The sequence below is a fragment of the Parasteatoda tepidariorum genome, chromosome 10, assembly GCF_043381705.1.
Source record: "Parasteatoda tepidariorum isolate YZ-2023 chromosome 10, CAS_Ptep_4.0, whole genome shotgun sequence".
NCBI classification, from domain to species: Eukaryota; Metazoa; Arthropoda; class Arachnida; order Araneae; family Theridiidae; genus Parasteatoda; species Parasteatoda tepidariorum.
The window spans coordinates 18,562,715-18,587,738 of NC_092213.1; the positions used below are offsets into that span (position 1 = coordinate 18,562,715).

Below are 25,024 nucleotides of genomic sequence, written 5' to 3' on the forward strand. Positions count from 1 at the left end.
GAGTATATATATATATATATATATATATATATATATATACTTCATAAATTTCAGAGCTCATAAAAAATTTTTAGTTGAAAAAACTATACAATATTACTATATGCTTGGTGAAAGATATTAAAATAGTTTTAAAAAAATGTCTGTCTTATGACGGAATTCACTCAAAACAAATTTGTGATATTAAAGTTGCTTTAATTGAAAACAAAAAATGCTAACAACGTTAAGATTTAAGTTTAATTAGTGTCAAATTTCTAGGAAAAATAGCACTCATTAACAGTGTGTTACAGTTTTTTGTTATTTATACTCAGCTACTTTTTTTTCTTAAAATTCTCCACAAAATGCACTTTCCAAGAAAACTTCGTAATTTTATGTTTTTAATCAAAACATTTCAGACATTTTAACTTGCTTAAAACTACTCTCGTATTCATTAATTAAAAGCCGAACTTGTACATTAAATAGCAGAAGCAAATTGTTAGTAGCAATAAAAGAATGTTACAGAAATGCAAATTTTAGAACACTTATGCAGGCATCTTTTTAGAAGAAGAGTTAAAATGTGACAAAAAGTTTGAAAGATGAAACTACTAGTATAAAGGCTGCAGGAAATTTTCTTGGGACCGTAATGAAAAGTGTTTGTTTATGAATTGTTAATTCGCAACTTAATTAAAACTTTTGGTTCTTAATTTATTTTGCATGATTTTGTTGTTTGTTGCACTTCAAAATTATATAGATATTTTTTGACACGGATTATGTATATTATAAATGATTCTGTTGCTTGAACAATTTGTCCTGACAATTTTTAAAGTTATAAAATTTAAAAAGAAAATTAAACTTACATTTTTAAAAATTACACTTTCTTCCTCAAAATGTTTTTTCCCCTCAGAACTTAAGGCTCTGAGGCGTCCAAGAACCTCTCTACATGTCAAGTTTTATTGAAATAAAAGTTGTTTTGCATTTTATAAGAAATTCGAAATACTATGCAAGAAATAAATAACAAAACAAAAATGCCTCCGAGCTGTTTTCAAGCAAATAAAGTCTTCTCACCACATTTCATTATGGATCAGGGATTATGGTAGAAACCAACGACGTGGTAGTCATATGGGCAGTATTGCGCCCTAGTCACCTATACTTCTCAGACAGAGTGGTGCCCATCGATCTGAAACTGGGTAGGGTTTAACCCCTGCCTAGGATCGAACCCAGTTTCTCGCAACGACAACTCTGAATTTTAGCCACTGAGATAGTACGGTTCACTATTTGCTTATAACAAAATTCATTTAATCTGTAATCTGTTATTAAATGACAAAGTCGAAAATAAAATTTTCGAGCCATCTCGTAAAATATTAACCATAGCACTTTTTGACCATGGCACATCGATCATAGAAATTTACTTAATATTAAAACAAAAATTTGCTTAAATTTACTATAGTTTAAAATAATATGAAGAATAATAAACGAGCTGCGAATCTAATCTGCTTTTAAACAATGCACTCTTCTGTTCCTAGTTTTAATCATGCCAACAACATTTCAATGTGCCTCAATTTATAACTGAAATCTGTTACAAAAAAAATTCGTTTATACAAATAATGATTAAATTTGTAACTGAAATTAAATACTCTGAAATTAAATTATAGTTTAATTATTTTTTAAATGCGGGGAAGCACTTTTTTGTCGAAAGTTACATTCTTACATCAAGCCTTTTACTTAGTTTCCAGCTTACAGCAGTGGTCTCCAATCTCCGGTCTGCGGACCAGTTTCGTTTCATGGATCAAATTGTACCAGGCCAATTCAAGAACTTTAAATTATTTCCATTTTGTTTGTGGCGTGTTTCTCGCTGGTTTGTACAACTTTCCGAAAACGGGAGGTTAACTGGAAGCTGAGAGATATCTCCCAAAGTCGCAGGCAATTATATTTCATTTCGAAGGCATATTTTAAAACAATTAATTTAAAATCATGAAATCAAAACAATCTAAAACGTAAACAATTAACAATACCCCTTCTTCAGAGGGCTGATTTTCAAATATTTTCCTGAAATATTTGAAAATATCTGTCTTAACATTTTATTTTTCTTTACCCATTAAAATATGATGATATTGAATTTGCATCTGATTTTAATTCAAGCACATAAGGTATATTTATCATTAGTAAACGTTTACTTTATAAATGAGATATAAAAATACATATAAAGTAATAACAGACAATAATAATATTACAGTAGACAAAACTGTTGTTTTTAATCATTTTATATTTTGAGTAACTATAATAAAAGCAAATTTATATTACCTTCCTTACTTCCCAATCTGTCCGCTGGAAAAGAATAAATATTAAATTATAAATTTTTATTTTGGAATTAAAAGTAAATAAAGTGTAAGCTGAAAATATTTCTTTGAAATTTATTAATAAAAGAACCGTAGCTGAGATTTCGAAGCAATTATAAGGATCGCAATATAATATCAATACATAAGGCAAAAAATATAATATAAATTAAAGTTGAAGTTAGTTAGTCATGTCATGGCTGAACGTATATGTAACTTAGATGTAACCAAGACTTGTATGAACTTATGCGCCTTGAACTTATATGTAACCGAGGCTGAATAAAACCAAGGATATGTCTAACCAATATGTATAACCAAGGACATGTAGCAAAGGCTCTTTTATCATTACTTAAATTTAATCTGACTGAACTTCTCAACTCTAATGTTCCAAGGGCCGCTACTTACCGTACGAAAACAAACGGATTATTTACATTAAAAATATATTTTAGTAGACTTGGAAGAAAGACAAAGAGAAAAGATATTATGTCATCGTCAGTTACGGCACTGGGGGTGCGATAGTTCTTGTTTTTCAGTGGCTCCATCTATGGCCAAGAATTCGACTTCTGCCATTTCCAAACGTCAAATCCGCTTATAGAGCGGACCCACTCATACAACTATTCATTCACACACAGATCGCAATTTCGACCTGAATCAGAGAACGATCAATTTCCAATCTATTACCCCCAAAGGTATAATTTGATATGGGAACATTAAGGACTTTGTGACCCAACAGATTTAACATGCACCAGTCACCATTTAATTCGGTGAGGCTTCGGCCGGCTGGATTCGAACTACCGTTCTCACGAACAAGAGTCCATCGTCCTACCATCCAGGCTATTCTGACCAACACATTTTAGTATTTAACTTAAGTGACATACTAATGTTGTGAAGAGCTTTGTTTCTACTGTATGTCTTGGAATAACATACAGTTGTGTTCTTTATTGCACATCATTTTACACTCAAACTACACTAAAAAATCCGTTTCAAATTACGGTATAAAGTACCAGCAATCAGATCGCTACTACTTTTTACAGCAAAATCCATTTCTACCGAAACATGTTACGGAACAAAAAAAAATGATATTCCGAAATTTCTAAAGTAGTAATTACCGTAAAATCAATGAATCAATCTAATTAAACAGTATTGCAAAAATTACGATGCAATATTTTACGGGAAAATGGATTTTATGAATGTTGTACCCAAAGTAACGGTACTTTATCCCGTAATTTGATACTGAATTCCTTAGTGTAGGAAAAAATAAGGAAGAAATGAGAAAAAAGCACTTCATTCCATGATTTATAATTTTTTGAACAAGTCGGCTGAAAGCATAACTGCCATGAAATTGAAAATACAATGTATTTCAGGATAGCTTTCAAAAAAAGTGACTTAACAACTATTTTTTTTTCTATGGCTAATGCTATTCTCAATGAAATAGAATTTTAGAAAACTGATAAAAAAAAATTATTTTCGAGAAAAAAATTTCGAATATGTAGCTTATCATACAAAAAAGCCAAATATATAAAGATCTCAATTATTATAATTTTTTTTTATTGCTGCCCACGTTTATTTTTTCATTGCACTGCAGAATACTGTGATATCTAAAATGGCGCTATAGACTGATATTCAAATATTAACTTTAAACGATGTTTTCAAAGTAACAACCATTTCAGCGACTTCATGACACCGTCGAAAGGCAATGTTCAGCTTCGTAACCTTGCAGTTTTGAACCCAATCCAAAAAACTCCTAGATCAAGCTTTGAGACAAATTGGCTTTTATCGAAGACTTTTTGGTGGAACTGACCCGCATTTGCGTCACATGAAAAGTAAACCCACGGTTATCCTGACAACAGAAGGATTCTAACCCACGATTCGTCTATCATTGAGGATAATTTATGCCAGCACTGTGGTCGAAACGAGCCTGAAGCAGAATTTATATCTACCAACCGTCGCTGGGATTCGAACCTGGGGAACATTACTGAGAGGCTAACGCTCTATTCCTTGAGTCACCATGACACAGCACCACAGATTATCATACTTTTCAACTAGTTTCAAAATTAAATTTAAAAAAAAACTTTCTGACCTTCTGAAGAGAACGCAACAATCCATACATTTATCTACCATTCTGTTTTCCTTTATTTTGCAAATCATCAGCTATGTTAGTGTACGACATAGTATGCATAATTGGGGCATATTATGTACAGATTTCAAAGATTTACTGATAAAATCAAATGCACAAGAAACTTACAGCAAGGCAAATTATCTTTGCACTTTCTTCTCTGAACTAATTTTGACGGACAGGGCTTGCCACCGTTTTCTGGGTTCAACTTAATCATGCGCCTCCTCTCTTTTCTTCCGTTGCCACAGGTATGGGAACATGGTGACCATTCTGACCAGGGTGTGACAACGCAATCTATGACGGGTGGTTGATCCTTGTTATCCATGGGCAAAGCTGGTGATGTTGACAAGGGCGTAAGAGCACTCAATGGAGCTAAATGTATTTTAAATATGTATACTTGATATTTGTTGTAAAAACAATCCATAGTAAAAACAATGCATGGTGAACGTAAAAACATATAATTTAAAAATGTTTGAATATAATGTTGAAGCAACAAAATTTAACTTTGAATAATTTAATTGATTAATATTACTTCGATTAACATTCAAGCAATTAATAGAAGATAATAAATTAACATTTCGTACTTATTGTCAGTACAAAATGTTAGCATCATAATCTTTGTGGGATACAACTTATGCATATGTAGAACAAATTATTATTTAAGTCTTCAATTGCACTTTGATAAAAAAAATTATGCAATTTAAAGTCCATTTAAGAAGTTAGATTTTTGATAAAAACAGATAAAATCTTCAATGTTTTCTAAGAATATTCATATTAATCATTGAATAGATAATTTCAAAATGTTAGTACCACAGTGTTAAAGTAATTAAAACAATCAGTCAAAAAGCTGGAATGCACATTACTTCGCATTATTAATCAATTGACAGAAATTGATTAATTTAATGGTAAAACCGATTGTTGGGATCCAGCTGTTTGAATTGTTTTGTTTCTTCATATTAGTTTTAGAGGAACAAAATGATAAAAATAACACAAATTGAAAACAAACTAATAAATATTAATTTTTAAAAATTTATTACAAGTAACTAATAATATTTACATGTCTTTAATATAAATAATAATAAATAATATGTAAAAGAAATCCTCCCAAAATTTTTTTTTTTTAGAAAAATGGATATTGTTTAATTTCAATAATGCTTACACAATTGTGAGGGTTAAACGTTTGTCTATTTTCTTTCAAAAATGGTAGAATCATTTTTGTGAAAGTTATAAGAGTTGTACACCCATGTCCTACCAGCTTTCTACCATGTGCTCTAGAAAGTGATTGACCTCGTTTTAGTCCTCATCGTCTGAGCAAGATCTTTTTAAATCGGATTAAGTCACCTTTGATGCTTTCTGCTGGATCATCAATAAACGCTACAGATACGGTGAAATGCGAATAAAACCTAAATGCGCATTTAAAAAAAAAATTCTAATCGTCTCGCATCAAACCGTCGCACGGCAGATGGCGAATAAACCATGGACCAAGTCCAAGCGGAAAACCAAGGATAGGGCGGACCAAATCCAAATTTTCCATTGTAAGAGTTTCAATGGAAAATTTGGACTTAGTCCTCAGTGCCTATCACTTGCTCCCCATATAGCTATGAAGTGATTCATATCTTAGATGTGATGAAAGATAAAGTTGTGACATAGAAGGTAGCTGGGAGGGCATGGGCGTATTTAAACTTTCGCCGCTTTTTAAGAAGGTACATCGACTGATTTGGCGATTATTTAGGAAAATAGAGAAGCGTTGAATCTTTATATTAATGTCAATACTAACGAAAATATCCCGAATTTCGTTATGCAAAATAAATCCAAAACATCGCTTTCGAGATTACCCTGTTAATCATTAAGGAAAAAAACATAATAATAATTATGTTGAAAGCATATCAAGAACAGTAGAAACTGTATTATAGAAAATTGAATTTCAAATGAACATTTTTATATCAATTCATTTGGCAAAAATAGTTAAAAAAGTTCAATGGACAAATCAGAGATGGGGGAAAAGGAAGAACTATCTATAAGGCAAAAGAGGTGACAAATGAAAAATAAAGGAAGGAAAAAAAGAAGAGAGAATGGTTATAATGGACAACTGACCACAGACAAGACCTTTCTCCAGGTGAACTTTGGCGTCCTTCATGGCGTAGGCATAGGCTATAGCAGAAGGAGGCAGCGAAGCTCGGACATAGTCTGCATCAAGCAGCATGCGGGGGATACCAGTAAATGTTAGTTAAAACAAGAGAGTTACGGCCCCTTTAAAGTTGTTTCAAATAGGCCAACCAATAACTTTATTTTTGTAATATTTTTTTTCCTAAATTATTCTAAAGTTCTTTTAAAGAGTAAGTTGAAAACTCGTATAAAAATATGAATCATATTTTTAAATAAGAAGGAAATACAACTTTTGATATTTGCCAAGAATTTAATGTATATTAAATTCACAATCAATACGTTTATTCGTAAACTTAAATCTTCTATGTCATGTGACGTTGCTAAAAATAATGTTCTTTAAGTGCAGCGGATATTTTGCAATTTTCATTACTTCCTTGTAAGAATCTGGCATTTCATTTTATCCAAAGTAAAGGCCTGGTTTCTTAAGACAAGTGCCTTATCAGGGCGTCAGCGTTAAGTTGACGTTACCCTGACACCAACAAAATACTGTTCTGTTAGTTCAGCGTAAGCAGTCGGTCCAACGCAGACATTATCTCGCATTGCGCATGCGTTAATAGCATAAACAAATATTTAGTTTCAATTCGTATTGATTTTGTTATTGTCGACCAGTGCTTTAATGAACAAATAGTGACTTTGTACAAAACAATAACACATTATAGCTTAGCTAAATGAAGAAGAGAAAGAAGAAGCTATGTTTAATGTTAAAATCAAAATCTTGGCTAAATTCAATGCTCTGTTGGATACTGTACGTCATTGTTTAGGTCGTTAACGTTACGTTGTAATCCAACTATAGTTGATTCGGACGTCAGTCGTCGTTCAAGCTGAGCGTTCGATGACGTATGCTGTCTAACTCACAAATTGACCAATCACGAGTTAGTTCTCGCTTCAAGCTGACGTTTCGTAACGCCGCCCTGTCCTAAGAATCCAGGCCTTAAGTTAATGTTAATCACGAAAAAAAATTGTTCAACTACTATTATTTGTACATTGTTTTACAAAATAAAGTTATGGCAAGATTTTTAAGTAAATTTATTATAGGACTATGAAATAAATGGGTTATCTGAAGACAATATTTCAAGCTCAAAATAGTATATAACTGCTTTAAGGTTTTTAAAATTATAGTGTTATTTATCCAGAATAAATAATAACTGTGACATGCAATTTAAACTTTATTTAAAATTCAACACCCATCCACACTACAGATAGAAAGTTCATACAAGTTTTCAGATTCGTTTCACAGCTTGAAATTAAATTAAATTAAATGTTTCATGAAGTAATTTCTTTGCGTCTCAATATAAAAATATTGAGCAAAGCATTTTTTAAAGTAGAGAACAAAGTTCAAAGAAAAAAAATAAGGAATTAAATATTTGTTAGCTTAAAGTATCCGATTGGTATAAGTATCCGAAAATCAGCAATTTCAATGATTTTTTTTACTATTCATTTTTATTTCAGTTCATTGCCTTTAAAAAACCCTTTAAAATGTTTATTTCCAATTTAAAGAAATAAAATTACAATTGTTTTTTCATATGCTGATCGATGGAAGAAAATTCCCAAAAGTGAAACTCAAATGTTTTTTTTTATGCTCAAAGAATTTAATTTTTTTTTTATTGAATAAAGTATATTTTTTGAAACAGATAAATTTCATTTTCAGAAATTACTTTTCGAATTATTAATTTTTTGTTATCTATTTTTTTTTTTTGTTACATTTCAGATAATTCTTTCAGAAGAACGCTGATTAATTTCTTTACGCTAACACACATGACAAAAAACGTTTATTATATAATTCTTTGAAATTTTGCATGTAAATTTCGTTTAATGTTAGCGATCTTTTAAACTTAAAGCTAAGGTGTGAGTGTTACTTAGCTACTTTTATATATTTTTAGGGAAGAATATTTAGCATTCTTATTCGCAGTTTCAGTATTGAACAATAAACTTAGTTTTATTATATTGCCTTTTTGAAATGAGGATTTCAGTTCAAAACACGGGTAATTACATTGTTGATCTAGAAAAAAACATTATATTTCTACATGTTGTAGAGCTATTAGCGTGACATTTAAAATCTTTCTTTTGTTGACACATACTTCCCCTCATTTTGAAAAATATTTCATAAATTTTTAACTTTTTTGTAAAAAAATATTATTAATTTGACAAATAAAAGACTAAAATTTTAATAAGAATTTTTAAAAAAAAAAATGCAAAAAAACAAGCCTTCAAGGAAAAAAAGCAATCGGATGCTTTAAATTCTGAACATTTATACACCACTTATAGTTCATTACACAAAACATATCCAATCTATAAAATCTCGTATTGTTATAAACGTTTTGCAGTGGCAACATAAAAAAAAGAAAATTAGATTAGAAAATTAGAAATTTCATTTTTAAAACATCTATGCAAGAAACAAATTTTAAGATCGAGATTTTAAAGAATTATTAATTATAATATCTACGCTTATTATTCAGTTAGTTCAATATATTGAAAAGGAAATTAGTTAATGTCATTAAATACAAAAATTTACATAATTAAATTGTAATACATTACCTCTTAACATGGTTTCGCACATTCTGTTACAGTCTGCGTACCTTTCGAAATTATTTCGATTGCCTCTGCATCCACCATAGATGAACTGCAGGCACATGGTTCTACCAACATCATAATACCATCGCGGAAAATAACCTCTACATGGGCCTACCTCTTTGGGCTGCATACAATTTTCTGGAAAGAGAAAAAAAACATGTTAAACATTAAATATATAATATAATAATATTGAATAAATTAAAATATTTATGTTGATTTGCGTACCCCACACTCTTTCTTTATTTTATTATTTTCTCAATTTGGGTTCCTAGCTGGTTACCCCAGTTGTTTTGTTCGTTACTAAAAACATCAGAATGACTGGTGCTGCCATCTACCTGGGAGATTTTAACCTAAGACGTACTTTCGCCATTGCGGTACTCTCTTGTAAAATTAAAGGCGAACTTTGCTTACTTAATTAAAAAAGAAAATGGCTGCCATGTATGGCTTGACAAAGTGTCATAACAAGTGTCATAAGAAACAGCAACAATATAAAAAAAATATAGCAGCTATGGATTGTAAAGACAATATATTTGACGAGAATAAATATAGATCATTCTATTGTTTAAGATGTAAATATGATCTGCATGAACCTAATTAACAGTAACTAGTAAGGCAAATTACAACATTTAATATGGTTATAAAATATTGTAATAATAATTAAATAAACATTTTAAAATTGTTTTCAATAAATTTAACATAAAAACCCAATTCTCACGATAACGATAGCTTAAGGTAAAAAAAAATAAATTAGGACTTCTCAATTGCTAGTTTTTCATCTAGCCATTTAGGTTTAGACTCTGCAATTTCTTGATCAAGATTTGATGGAGGCAATGTGGTCATCATTATAGTGTGGTCATCAATGTGGTCACTTTTACTTCTCAGACCAGCTGAAACACATCTTTTTGAAGTTGGATGTGCTTTACGAAGCCAAACTCTTAAGACATTTTCGTTTTTGTAACTACCCTGTCTTGTGACATTGGATTATTGATTAAAAAAAAGCATTTTTTTAACTGCTTTAAGTACCAGTAAGTTTATCTTAAAATTAAAATGTTGTTTTTTTAATTTCATGACCAGCATAATTTTTTAACAAGTATTATTTACGCATGAAAGGATTCATCCAATAGAAAAAGGTTACAAAAATAAGCTAAGTATAAAAATGGTAGAAATAAGAAAATATATTTTGTAAACTATAAAACTGTATTGATTTCGTAAAAAAATCTTCGACGCTTGTACTGCCCAAAGTTTCCCTTTTTCAAAATGAGAAATCTAGTTACTCAGGACACTTTTAAGACACCAAAAGACATTTAATACAGTCTTAAATAATAATATAATTAATAATAAAATAGTGATATTATTATTAATTATTATATCAGGATATCATATATCCTGATATTAGGATAGATAGCTAATATTAAATATCCTGATTAATAATATGACAATTAATATTCAGGACACTTAACAACAGTGTCTACACTTATTATTAGTGACTAATAATCAACTACACTGAACAAAGATATGTAATCTAAGGTCTATTTACAGTAAAACTTAAAGGAAAATCCCAGTTTTCAAATAAACGTATCATAAAAATACGTTTACGATAGTGTACTAGAGTGTTTTTATGGGGAAAGACTGTTTTTACACGCAGGATGTTCACATCTACAACCAAGCCGTTTTTCCACTGCTAAATATTTTCAAATGAAAGCTTGCCAGTGGCGTCATAAGAGAGCGTTTTATTTTGTAAGTTAAAATCATGATTACTCAACTTCCTGCTATCTGACACATGCCGATTCCTAAATAATGCTATGCTATATTATATTAATTGGAACGTTTCGTTGCCTTATTGTCCATTGTTTTGATAGAAATAAAAGATAACAAACATGTCAAAAGAATTGCCTATTAGGAATTATATATATACTAAGGCATAAAAACTAAAATCTACTTACCTGTAACTGATAGATAAAATTTTAAAAACTATTTTAAACTATAAGCAAAATTTATTCTGTTTAGCATGCAAATTTGTTAGCGCGATAGTAATTCATAGAGCGAATTTGTATCTACGTTTTCCTTCGCCAATATAAAATGTCCTATTATATGCTATTTCCTTATATATCGCTGTGCATTATAATTATCAGTGCTAATAAAAAATAATAATAATAATAAAATTTTGCCGAAAAATGGAACAAATATTTGAAAGTGAAGAAACATGCTTTATCGTGCACACATAATTTTTGAAATTTACCGAGCTTTTGGCGAAGTATGGCTACTTCTGTCGCTTGTGCCATAACATTCCATACAACGAACCAACCTTGAAATAAAAGAATATTTCAAGACAATGATTTGGGGTTATGGAGTGATTTTTTTTTTACAAAGACACACCTTTCGGAACATAAAATAAATTTAGTCTTTCTGTCAAAACAAAAAAAACTAGTTTTAATCCAGAACTGTTTTTAGTTACATTTTAAGAAAAAACTTTAAGTTTCAAGTAAGAACTTGGGGAGCTTGTTTAATATAATTAATATTTGTATTTACTTAAGGTAATGATTTTTAAGAAACATAATCGAAGAAATGGCGTTATGTTGTTGCAGTTATCATTTAATACAAAACGTATAGTGACAAGCATTTTTAGACAAAAAGACATTTATTGTTTATTGTATTAAAATATTTCTATGTAATAGTAAAAAAAAATCAATTCCATAAAAAAAAACTTTTCTCAATGTAAATTTGCTTCGATCATTTGAGACTCTTTACAAAGAACCTTTTTTCATTATTTTGGTAAATAATTACGTAATGGCATATTGTAAGAAATCTACATATTATATATTATCAATAAATTTAGAAAAAAAAAGTATCAGAAATCGTAAATTCTATGTAATTATGGAAGTATTAGAATCATCAATATGGTAATTTCCTCAACTTATAATTGATTAGAAATTTACCTGGTCATTTCTGTATTAGTTTCATAAAATTAGCCATTTCGATAGTTGTTTCAAAAACTGTGAGTTCTAATTTAATGAGCTATTTTGAGTTTTAGCTATCTTTTAATATGCAATTTCAGAAGAGCATAGAATAACATCAGATCTGTTACCAATGAGGAGAAAAACTGATAACTATCATATATAGTTTCTATCTCTTATTATAATAACTTATCTTGCCATTACTTATTGATAATTATCACAGTGCTTGAAATTTCCGTCTTAAAGGTGCAGGCTAAAGTAAACATTTTGCTCATCAATATTTTCAATGTTTTCATTTTTAACATTTTAACAAATGTTGTTTTAAGAAATTTTTGGAGGCCAAAAAACCATGAAAAAATACAGAAGCTGAAAACTGTTGAATAACACAAAATATATATTTGATCAAATAATTGGTCACCAACTGGTCAAATTTCATATATATTTGATCCCCAACTGGGGTGAATTCAGTAAACTTGCTGAACACTCCCCACTGTTACACTTCCTAGTGTTATTAGTGATAGAGAACATAAACTCGAATTCTGCCAACATATCACTCACTTATTTACTTAAGAGAATTGGGTTTAATTACAAGAAAAGTTTCTTTATCAAGAGTTTTCTTTTTCTTTTTCTGGTAGGCCAACAAGGCTGTCAAAGATACACATAGATAGTAACACATCAGATGACATCAGACACACGCAATGCCTTTCTGTGATGTATATCTTCCCTCCTAAAATCTAAAACTATTTTATATTTTATATCCGACGTTGAACAACCTACTCAATTTTTGGGTTTACGACTACTGATGTTCAACTCCGTAGCCATGTAATTTTGAACTAATCCAGAAGACAAGGAAACTCCTGGATCAGTACCCCCAGAAGTATTGATTTGTTATGGGAACATGGAGGACTTTGCTACTCGGCAGATTTACCGTACATCAGTCATCATTTACTTCACAGGGAGTCTTCGGCAGGTGGGGATCGAACCCACGACCTCTTGGACATGGGGTCAGTGCCCTACCAATCAGGCTATCCCGGCTCTTATCTGAAACTATTGTTCCCCTTTAGACTACAAAAAAACTTTGGGAAATGTTTTTGTAATGGCGGGAACTAGGAACTATTGTCCATTGGTCCCAGAAAGTGCCAGAACAGCTAACTCACTTTTCGTTACCCAGTGGGCATCCGTGGCGAAGCCACGGCGGTGGAGCAGCTTCGCCAACGTCGCACTACCACAACCCGTTTATAGGACGGGTCACATTCACACACAAAGGATAAAGGACATAGAACACAGATAGAGAGATAGAAACATCCATGCCTTTCCCGGGATTCGAAACCAGAACCTTTCTGACGCAAGGACAGTTCCCTGCCCCCTACACAGGCCGGTCGTCTTTGGGATAATATTGTAGTTTGATTTGAAACACAATATTTTACAAGACATCACTTACTCGCCAGCCTTAAATATTCAGTCACCAAAGGCAAGCCGCTGAGTCAAAATTTTTCACCTTGAATTATCATATTATCATATTTATTTCAATCACATATATTGAACGTGTAAATATACATTTTATGTTTGAACATAAAAAGGTAGCAGTACAGTTAGTTATTTCTCCTGAACAAAAGGTAAAAATGAAATATTCTTAATATCGGTTTTTTTTTCTTCAGATAATTAGTAGTTATTTAACACGCTTAAATCATACACGCCTTTAATAAATATTCATTCATTCCAGAATTCTTACATACTTTTTGCTTCTGTCAGATTGACGGTGCAGTCTGGTTTGTCAGCTGTGCAGGGAGCTTTCTGCATGAGTTCAACATTACACATACTGAGGGCTGCAGGACTCAGGTACAATCTTGTGCGTACTTTCAGTCCTTTACCACAGGTCACTGTGCATGGTGACCATTCCGACCAGTGGGTCACTGCGCATTTAGGATCTTGCTGTAACAAGAGTTTTAGAAAAAAAATAATCAAAAATTGTCAACGCAAAGAAATCAATTTAGTGATTTTATTGATTAATAGCAAATATAAATAATATAAACATAGTTTATATTGAGTAAATTATATAAAATATGCTCATGGAAGGAATTATTTTGTTCATATGAATGCTGTTTCTCTTGTTAACGACATTGGTTTCTTACTACCTTTCCATAGCATATTGAAATACATTTTATCCTGATTTGCTCCTTTTTGCAACTGAGGCTTTTCTTGGATACTATGTTTTTTTTTTCTATTTTTTTCACACCTTTATGTTTCCTCTTTTTTTTCGAAACTTTATGTTTTCTATTTTAAATTACTTTTTTCCCCTTCTCATTCACGTCTGGCTATACTTGATAATGATAGCCTATTTTTGAGCTCTTGAAACATGTCTATTGTTATTTCAATTTTGCATATTTTTGAAGAGATTGAATTTTTTAATCAAGTTATAGTTCATATTGGTTTTTCTTAAAAGACTAGGTATATATAACATAGCCTTTATTTTTTAGATTATAAAAGTTTTGTCATTAAGTATAAAGGGTGTTTCGTAATTACAACCTTAAATACAACTTTAAAAACCGGGATAAAAATTGAATTAAATTCCAGAAGCAACTGAATGGAGAAGAAAAATAATTAGAAAATTCATCTTTCACATTTTCATTTACTGGAATTAATGTTGATAATGGTACGCCCAGTTTCAATAACGATACCGACAATGAAATATTAGTTTACTACGTCATATATCTAGGCAAAAGAAAGATTTCGAAAATTTACGTTAGCTTCCATACGCTCCGGTACGTAAGTAATTGAGAGCGCACTTCCAGTGCGCATGCGTCAGGTCTGCTGAAATGTGTGTGAGGAAGTGAAAAAATATCAAACTTACGTAAGGGAAAACAAAAGATTTTTCAAAAACCCGTAAGTTCAAAACACTATCGTAGTGAAATATCCTTCTAACTTTGACCATAAAGTCAAAACAAACATTTACAATATACGTAGACGATCTCTACAAAGCTGTGGCACATGACTCAAGATCCTTTGCTCAACGTAGAACTGGGGTTGTGAGCAGAAAAAATTGGTGAATTTTGATGAATTCAGCGATAAAGAATGCAGCTTATTATTTAGATTTGTGATCGAAAATGTAAGAAATTTGGTATCTGAATGAGGTCTACAACTAACCATAACTAACAGTAGTTGGCTATAAACTACACAGGTAAGTTTGTAGTGATATAGAACGATTCATTTCTAAATTTCATCTATACATTTCTTCAAAGTCGAATTCCATGTCCATATTTTTAGTTTGAAGGTCGGCTTAAACAGAAAACAACATTTAACACCTAAAAACAGTAGCGTGCTTGTAGCTTTGTCTTTGTAGCGTTAATTTCGCCAACATAACGTAAAGCTACGTGGCATCTAAAATTAACGCAAGCATGCGCAGTTGCTTCAATTCTTACGTGTGGGAGAGTACGAAAGCTAACGTAGAAGTGAGAAATCTCCCTCTTATTATTTCATCTTATTGAAGGTTACGAAAATGAATCTTAAAAACGGATATCATATAACAACTTATACATATGCAGTTTAGGAGAACCAGTGTTAGTTTTCTCTTTGTAGTATACGTGCTCGTTAGTAACTAGAATGGTTATTTTAGTTAGTTGGTGAACGGGTGGTCTACTAAGAAACCATTGAATAATCATACTGGCTCTGAAAGAACAGCTTGCTCATTTTGCTTTGAGTCTTCCAGTTTTTTACCTTTTTTGTTCTTTCTCATCACCTGGAAATATGGCATAAATAATTCATATTGTTTTGTATTATACATTTGCTTTAAAAAATATAACTTATTCATATAAAAAAAATTGTACAGTATCTATTTTATCTGAACCAGATTTTTGAGTTTAAAGGAAATATTACTGAAATTTATTTTACTTAAGCAATATTAAAGTTATCAGTTTTATGGCATTATTAACTAACTAACATTGGTCAAAGCACTACTCAATTAAGCATGTTATATTTATTTATATATTTAAAACATAGTAACTGAAAATGAACATGAGTTTCAGGAACCTATTAATACTTGCTTTTCTAAACTTATAACTTTGTTTGAGTGCTTTGAAAAATTAAGTAAAATTGAGAGGACTTTATCCTAAAAAAGGAAGCAATTTATTTCTTAAAAAATATATAGCATAGAGAAAAATGCACAATATAAAATAGATAATGTTGTAATCATCCTGATCAATAATAATTAGGAAAAGAAATGGAAAAGGATCCAACAAATATCACGCAATTGCACATATTTTCATGCTCCATAGTCTGACAGACCATATTTTTATGTTTTGAAATTTATGCTCATTATGCATATCATTGAACTAGGAAAAAAACTGTCCCTTCAATTTGAATTAATTGTAGCTGTAAAATGTTTTATTTTATGTGAAACAATAAATTTTTTTACATTATTATTTCTCAAATTTATTGCATTTTCAAATTGTGCAACTATAAATTTCAAGTGAAAGGGAATTTTTTAACAAGACAGTTTTATTAAACTTTCACAAGTAACTTTTGTTATCCGTAAATTTCATAATATTCTACTTAAACAAATCGTGATGGCAAAAAAATTGCATGTTTATTTATATAGTACAAAAAATTATGTTTCACAAAATTGAATACAACAGCATTTAAAAACATACTATTAAAATTACTGTAAATATGGAAATACGATAAAAAAGTACCGACACTCACGATGCTGGTATTTTTTACAGTAAAAGCCATTTTTATTGGAACATGTTACGGAACAAAAAATCTGAAAAACCGTAATTTTTACTGTAATCGTGAAATCACTTTATCCCTCTCATTAAGTAAAGATCACTCTAAGAATTAGGGAAAAAATGAATTTTATGGATGATGCACCCTACGTGCCGTCACATATTTGATCCGAAATTTTCTTTTAAGTGTTGTTGATGCATTAAACACCAAAAATAAAAATTCAGTTTGATATTCTATTTATAAATAGAAAAGCAAATTGATTCAGTATTAGGCAAATGCTTTTTTTTTTCGAAAATTTAAATATGGTTAAAGAATTAAAATAATACAATATATATTGTTTACATGTTTTTCTTCGACTTCGCAGACTGGTTTCATGCCCATGCATGTCTCTTTTTCCATCAATTCCAACGCACATGTTTTTCTCGCTCTGTTGTCCAAGTATTTTCTGCTCCTTGTTCGAAGACCTTTGCCACACGTGACACTGCATTCTGACCATTCACCCCATTCTGTGGTACGACAGCTTACGTCACTATAAACATTAAAATATCATTTTTATCAAGCATTAAATTTCACGATTTTTTTTCAGTTGTGCTAAATTTCAACTATGAACCTTGACAGATAGCACAGGTTTTGATTCAGTTAAATTAAAATTTTAACATGCAAGAACACAATTTTCAATAATCTGCATTTTTAATGTTGTGCAGAATTCAATCAGTATCACTATGTGGCGAAAAATTGATTTTTTTCGCTCTTTACAAAGACTTTACAAAGTGAAAATTTAGTGAAAAACACAAAACTAATGTAAAAATTTCTTAATGTCTTTTTTTTAAATGCGATATATTTGTGTCTGTTAATGGTGAGCTTTATATATTTCATGCATAGTATATATAGAATATATACAGTTTAAAAAATTCCAAAAACTACTATACGGAATTGTTTTAAACTGTATCAAAATAATTTAAAGAGATATTTATCTATTTACTTTTGTAAAACTCGGTTTTTTTAATATTAAATTACATTAAATTTAATAAAAATCTCAGCGTGAAACTTTGGTTGGGATACATAAAATTAATTTCTTATCAAATCAGTTAAGGTTATGCTTTATTTCTGGCAACCGTTTGAATACATCAGGATTACCATTAAAATTAATTTTAAAATGTGGTTATCTTGATTTCGTAAAAGAAGACTGATAAACAAATTTCAAAAAGTTGCTGATATCTTATCATCCAATACATACTTTTTTGAAATATTTAAAATGATCTGATTCAAAATATGCCAACCACCGTTTTTTAGATATTTTTCTCCAACTATTTATCTTTCAACAGAACCATTTACTATTGCATCGAGTGCACGCGAACATATCATTAGCTAAGAAAACAGTCAGATGAAGTATGCTGTATTGAAGTAGCTAGTTCAAAATACAGCACACATAAAATTCATATACACTGAAAATACATCCTTTATCTAAGGTATACTTTAGTGTTTATTAGTATACTTTAGTGTTGTATATCTTAAACGTCCGCACAGTAGCAAATGGTTAACGGAAAAAAGAGCATTGATAAAAATAACGCTGAAAAGAATTTGATAAAAGGTTTTCAAAAAAGCACCGAAAAGAACTCGAAAAAAAAACTTTTGAAAAATGCACCAAAAAAAGCATCACTTTAATATTATATAAATTTCTGTCAAATTTGATTCACGCCGTTGACCGAATTAAGTTCGAATTTTAAATAATTAAATGTTTATTCTAACGAAATTAGATACATATTTTTAAAAAAAATTTATTTAAGTACAAGGATTAGTTTAAAGTTTATGGAAGGAGCTTTACTTCGTCCTTACTATTAGACAAAATTTTCATAACTCTTAAACGGCTCCATAATTTGTCTGAATTACAATTATTACACTATTTGTGTTATGGTAATACTTATTTAGTTAGTCAAATTAATCCAAATTTATTCATTTACTAACAACTTTTGAGCCATAATGCATCAATATCGGAAAAAAATACCAATTTTTTGGCAAACTTTCGGCATTAAAAAAATTAATTTTAACAACAAAGCAAGCCGAAAAACAAAAACGTTAAATTTAATTATTCTAAACCGACATTTATAAAAAGAATTATGACTATTTTTAGTTTCAGACTTCAGAGTGCGCCTTCAAATATATATATATAATTTTTCTTTAATTATTTTTCGAAACTTGTCTAGCTTTCATACTTTGCATCCAAGAGATTTTACGTTATCTGAGAGCTAAGCACTCGAAGCAAAAATTCTTCCAAGACACTGTAAAAATGGATACTTAAATTTCACGGAACTTTCTTCGTTTTTGACGGAACCGTTTCTCGATGCATGCCCCGAGCAAAAATTTTGTCAGAATTACCAAATAACGATCGTCACTTCTTCGAGGAAACGAATTTCATCATTCTATTTCTTTTTCAAATAAAAAAAAACTCTTCATTCAAATTGTATTTAACTTTTCTAATATTCACCTTATAGTGGACACCATATAGGTGGATCGATATCGCCCAAACAACACACGGAAAACTGAAAGAACAAAGAGATAAATTACACCCGTGCCCCAAGCGAGATTCGAATCCAGGATCTTCCTGGTGACAGGCCAATTCCTTGACCATCATACAAGCCGGTCAGCTTTATCGACACTTTATGTTTGATCACCTAGTCTCCATTCCAGTTTCTTCATTCTAGTTATTCTCCCACAACGTACTACAATGAGGTTTCGTAATTGAGGAACCATATTCGTCATACAATTGAGAGTTTGCGTTTCGTCACAAATCACGTGATTTCATGACGAGATGGCTCTCAAAATTAACGAAATGCAGCTCAAAGATTGTTGAATCATCAAATGAGAGAGTTTTTTTCTGAAAGTGCAGCGGCCTTATTTATTTATGTAGAGACACACAAGCAATACACTTGATTGACATTCTACGGCATAAATTACTCTTTATTAAATTCAAGTTAGGAACCTTGAAAATCCTGTACAATTTCAAATATTTTCTATATGAAAAATAAGCAGTGACGTGAAAGTACGAGGCGCATCCAAGAAGGAAGTTTCCCGAATTTTTTAAAAAAAAAGAACTCACACTTTCAGGAACATATTTACTGGCAACAAGTACAGCAATGTTTCAGTTATTTTTTATCATAACCACCACCAGAATTGAGACACCTGTCGTATCGTGGGATCAACTTTTGTATCCCTCTGTCGTAAAGCTTTGCCGCCTGTGAATGAAGCCAGCGTGTGACAGACGTGTACCGTCACTGTGAAACACTGCGGAAATTGTGACGTGCCGTTCAAAACAAGAGGCGTGAAATGCTTACTGTAGGTGTTGTGCTTCTCCATGACAATGCTCGTCCACATACGTCACGACGCATAGCAGTTGTTCTGACGGAATTTGGTTGGGAGTTGTTTGATCATCCACCTTACAGCCATGATCTTGCTCCCTGAGTTTTACGTTTTCTTGCACCTCAATAAATTCCTGTCCTCCTGTGAGCGTTTTGAGAACGACGAAGAGCTGAAGATGCTGGTTCCATTCACAGGCGGCATAGTTCTACGACAAAGGGATACAAAAGTTGATCCCACGATACGACAACTGTCTCAATTCTGGTAGAGACTATGTTGAAAAATAGCTGAAACATTGCTGTACTTGTTTGCCAATAAATAAGTTCCTGAAAGTGTGAGTTCTTTTTTTTTTAAATTCGGGAAACTTACTTTCTGGATGCGACTCGTATCTTTTTAATGAAATTAAGCATCATTTGTGTTTGATAAGAAAGCTAAGCACAAAAAGTTCCGCACAGTTAGTCAAACGAATATGAAACCCTTATAGCACTATGAACAGTTTTAAGTTATAGTTGTGAACATCGATAGCCAGGAACAACATGCACAACTAATAGCTAGACTGTTTCTGCTATGTAACCTAAATAAATAACATCACATACCCCACGCAAGAGGGATTGCACATTTCTTTGTCTACAAGCGGGACTGTACATCCGGTCATGTCTGCTTTTTGCTTATTCAAATACTGCCTTGACCTCATTTTAACACCTTGTCCACAAGTTACACTGCAGGGCTGGAAATCAGACCATTCAGTTACTCTACATTCCACTGCAATAGAATTAAAATCACTTCAGAACCAATGGAAACTAATAAAAAAATTATATATTTTTTTAACTGCGGAAATAACAATGTATAGATTACCTGTTGTGATAATATCATATTTAACATAATACTATAAAAAACTTTGGTCTGTTATACAAGTTAGTTTAGTTTTATAATAATTCTCAGGGAATGAGATTTACTCTTAATTACTAAACATTAATTATTACTTAATGATTAAATATTACTTAATGAATAAAAAACTTTTTTTCAGGCATTAAATTTATGAACTCTAATAAATACGTTAATGGTTTATGAAAAGTGCCTTTATGAACTTTAATGCACACATAAAAGAACTTATAAATGGTGAACTTTGAGTAATTATCCAAATAAAAAGGCATTTTCATTGCGGTGGTAATAAAATTACGTCGAAACAACGCAAATTAATGAGTTTGACGTTATGTGTTGATGTCAAGCAAAATGTGTTTATGACACTGGTGACGTTGACGAATGTTCCAAAAAACGAGCCAATCGAAAGCAATCCAAAAATTAAAAAAAATCATTTTAAAACAAAGATAATGTATGATTTGTTTCATTCTAAGGGAGCCAAATATTTATTCTCATAAAGTTTCAAAATTAGTTACTAAGTTTGCCAATAGATGGGAATTTAAACTAATAAAAACTATAAGGCAATGTTTTTGAAATAATCAACATTTGCACTAATAACGTAGAGCCTTCTGATGAAAATATTAACATACGCCCATGTAAATAATTCTGTAAGAATGGTCTGATGTGCAGCAGAAAGTATCATTTGATTGTTTTTATTAATTTACAGCGCCATCTGTTTGTGAAAGCTATTAATAAACTTGAAACTTATGAAAACATACTTCTCTAAGCAAAATTCAACAAACCGTGCCTTTTTATCTCCTTCCTTTCTTCTATAATTGAATTTTCAAATTGACGATTTTGGAACACCGAATACTTTATTATTATAAAAAAACAGCAATTTGTCAAATGACCTTGTTTATTTGCCATTTTTAAGGAGGTATTAGTTTCAGTAATTACATAAATTGTACCTAGTAAGTTATAAACTAAAAAAAACTAAACTCAGTGGCTCGACAGCCCATAGAGGGCCAAGGCCTACTGTGCCCATCCCAGTTTTCTTGACCTTGGGCTCTGGGGTGCAGGAGCAGATGTTCCGGTCAGGTGGTCAGCCGAACGCGTAACCCCCAGTGTTTAGTTCCCAAGCATGCTTGGTTCTCATTTTTCGACCCACTAAAGGGATGAAAGGCTGAGTCAACCTTGCCCGGTCCGAGGATCGAACCAGGGACCTGTGGCACGACAGCGCGAAGCGCTACCGCTCAGCCACCGGGCGTCAAGTTATAAGCTACAATACGGAATTATGACAATTATATACCGGTACTGTTTCCATGGAAACCAGTGGAAGCCGTATTGGCGAGAATCCGATGTTCTTTTCGAACAGAATGTAACAATACACTCATAGGTATATCAAATACGAATGTATCACATTTATTGACGATAACGATAGATATCAGCTTTGATAAGATCACGATCCATGTGAAGACGATGATATCGAGAATATTAAACACAATATTATTGTGAGGGTTGATAAATTTCGTTTCGTTAACGGAAATATGTAAAAATAATAAATATTTGTCGAATTGGAAAAAGCCTGCTTGGAAAAAGCCTGCTTGGAAAAAGCCTGCTGTCGAAGCCTGCTTGGACCGAGCTGTCGAACCGAGCAAATTGAAGTCAGAGTGTACGATTCTTGTTTTTCAGTGGCGCCATCTATGGCCAAGAATTCGACTTTTGCCACGTCATACGTCACACCTGTTTATAAAACGGACCCATTCATACATCCATTCATTCATCCATAGATCGTAATTTTGACCTGAATCAGAGAACGATCGGTCTCCAATCCAGTACCCCCAGAGGTATTGATTTGTTTTGGGAACATGGAGGACTTTTCGACTGGACAGAATTTTAACGTGCATCAGTCACCAACTACAAAGTCTTCGGCAGGCGACGTTCGAACCCATGAACTGTCGGACATGGGCCCAGCGCCCTACCGACCAGGCTATCCCGGCCTATATTTAATTTGTATTGGCCAATATTGGTATTAGCAGCAAACTCAGAAAAGCAGTCACCAATACATGATCCTTATAGCCGATGAGTACGGATAACTCATTTCGACTTCTGACAAACGCTGTTTGCAAATAAATAACTAATCTTAACCAATAAAAAAAACAATTTACGATTAAAAATTAACGAACTTCGCTCGTCTTCATCTTCGTTGCTGTAAGAGGTGGTCGATGTACTGGGATGATCGTAATCTCCACAATCCTTGTCATAGACCCTTTGTCTTGTGACAGTGAGTTTGGCGACTGGTTTCATTGGAGTCCCAGATGAATCATAAAAAGGTGAAAGGGGATTGTTTGGCATTGATGAAGTGATGCGACGAATCTTTTCTTGTGGAACTGTGGGTAGCTTTTGGCTCTAAAATAATAAAGTACGTCATTAGAAAATAAGTCACATCATTGACTCAACAACTCATGGATTGTTCGGAAAGTGATTTCGTGTTTTCTCCAACAGATTACTTTAGTGTAATTTTCACAAAACAAGTCATCTGGTTCTTGACGGGTCATGGACCATTTCCAACCTTCTTTAATTACCTGCATATAACAGATACTGATCTTTGCACCTGCGGCCAACAAGGTTCGCCTGAACATTATCTCACTAGTTGTTCCTACACTGTCTCCTGGTATAGTCGTCAGCCTAGCCCAACAAATTTAGAAATTTGGCAGAAAACTTTTATTACAAACAATATTTTAAATAAAAGATTAATAACAGTAATGAACTTCTTAGCGGATAATGACTATCTATTAAAATTTTAATAACTTCCCATTTCACATGTATAATATTTTTTTTGTCCAATTTCTTCTTAAATTCCACACTTTCAGTAAAATCTGTTCTTTTTTTTTCAATTTCTAAATAAATTTTTTTTTTAAAGTATTATGTTACTTAGGCTGGAGTGGTGCTGGACCAGCGGCCAAGTCCTGCGCTATATGGTTAAGGGTTTTCATAACCTAGGTACATGCTCAGGGCTTGGAGGAAAGAAAAAGAAAGTAATTTTCACAGCCAATTTCACTTCTAAGTCGTATAATCATTATAAATGTTGAAAACTGACACACGAAGGCTGATATACTTCTGAAAAAGTTCGATTGATTTTAAGTAGTAGTTTTTGGTTAGTGCCCTTTCACATGTAGAAAGGGAAAAAGCAGCATATTTTACTTGTTTTTATATCGAACATGTAGAAATGCTGTTCAAGCAAGAAAAAAGAATCGTACGATGTGTATTGAAAAGTAGTGCTGGCAGTACACCAGCGCTAAAACTGGTCCAAAAATCTTCGATTAAGACATACGACGATGCATTATGCCAGTTTAGGCTGATGAAGTCTCAATAATAACACTAACTGATGCTAACTGGCTAATTACAACTCGTAAGATCGCTGTTAGATTAAATTTGATGATTTTGGCCATTCATGAGCATTAGAAAGACCTAGTTTCGTTTTCAAAGCTCGGCATATGAGTTCCTCATATTCTTACGGGGAAAAAATTTGTGTTATCGTATTAGATATCTGGGATTTGCTTCTGAAACGTCAAGAAAATTATCAATTTTTGAAAGGCATCATCACTGGGGAAGAGAAATGAGTAATTTCACAATATTTGCTTGCGACTCTATAAAAAAATTTTTTAAATGATCCTTTTCTCCATCTGAGAAAGTCAAAAGCCACCTGATTCAGTTTTTTGCCAGAAAAACATCTTTATGTGCTGCAAATCAAACTACTTCCAATCAAAAATCTACTAAATCAAACTACTAAAATATAGAAAAACTGGACTATTCGAAACATAGCAAAAGGTATTTAGAAGAATGGAAAATATACAATTCAATGAACTATTTATTTCCTCAAACAAAACCGGTTTTCATTTTCATAGGGAAAAATCAAAATTACTTTCCAAACAACTCAATATAACTATTTTAATAACTATAAACTGTTT

At 31.7% G+C, this 25,024-nt stretch overlaps 1 protein-coding gene across 11 annotated transcripts in view; it reads right to left on the reverse strand.

Annotated features, from left to right (window-relative positions):
* The window catches only part of LOC107437896 (extracellular matrix protein f-spondin), a 163,144-nt gene that overhangs the window by 7,376 nt on the left and 130,744 nt on the right, over nucleotides 1–25,024 (reverse strand). For 4 of the 11 annotated variants that reach the window (XM_071186225.1, XM_071186224.1, XM_071186222.1 and 1 more), the window contains exons 8-14: nucleotides 23,240–23,462; nucleotides 20,789–20,954; nucleotides 17,181–17,367; nucleotides 13,853–14,048; nucleotides 9,127–9,300; nucleotides 4,555–4,797; nucleotides 2,278–2,301 (exon numbers count right to left, since the gene is read on the reverse strand). In XM_071186225.1, coding sequence (XP_071042326.1) covers nucleotides 2,278–2,301; nucleotides 4,555–4,797; nucleotides 9,127–9,300; nucleotides 13,853–14,048; nucleotides 17,181–17,367; nucleotides 20,789–20,954; nucleotides 23,240–23,462 — 1,213 coding nt within the window. Of the gene's footprint in view, nucleotides 1–2,277; nucleotides 2,302–4,554; nucleotides 4,798–6,519; nucleotides 6,613–9,126; nucleotides 9,301–13,852; nucleotides 14,049–15,777; nucleotides 15,853–17,180; nucleotides 17,368–20,788; nucleotides 20,955–23,239; nucleotides 23,463–25,024 lie in introns of all 11 variants that reach the window. The other 7 variants (XM_071186221.1, XM_071186217.1, XM_071186220.1 and 4 more) reach the window with 3 other exon arrangements.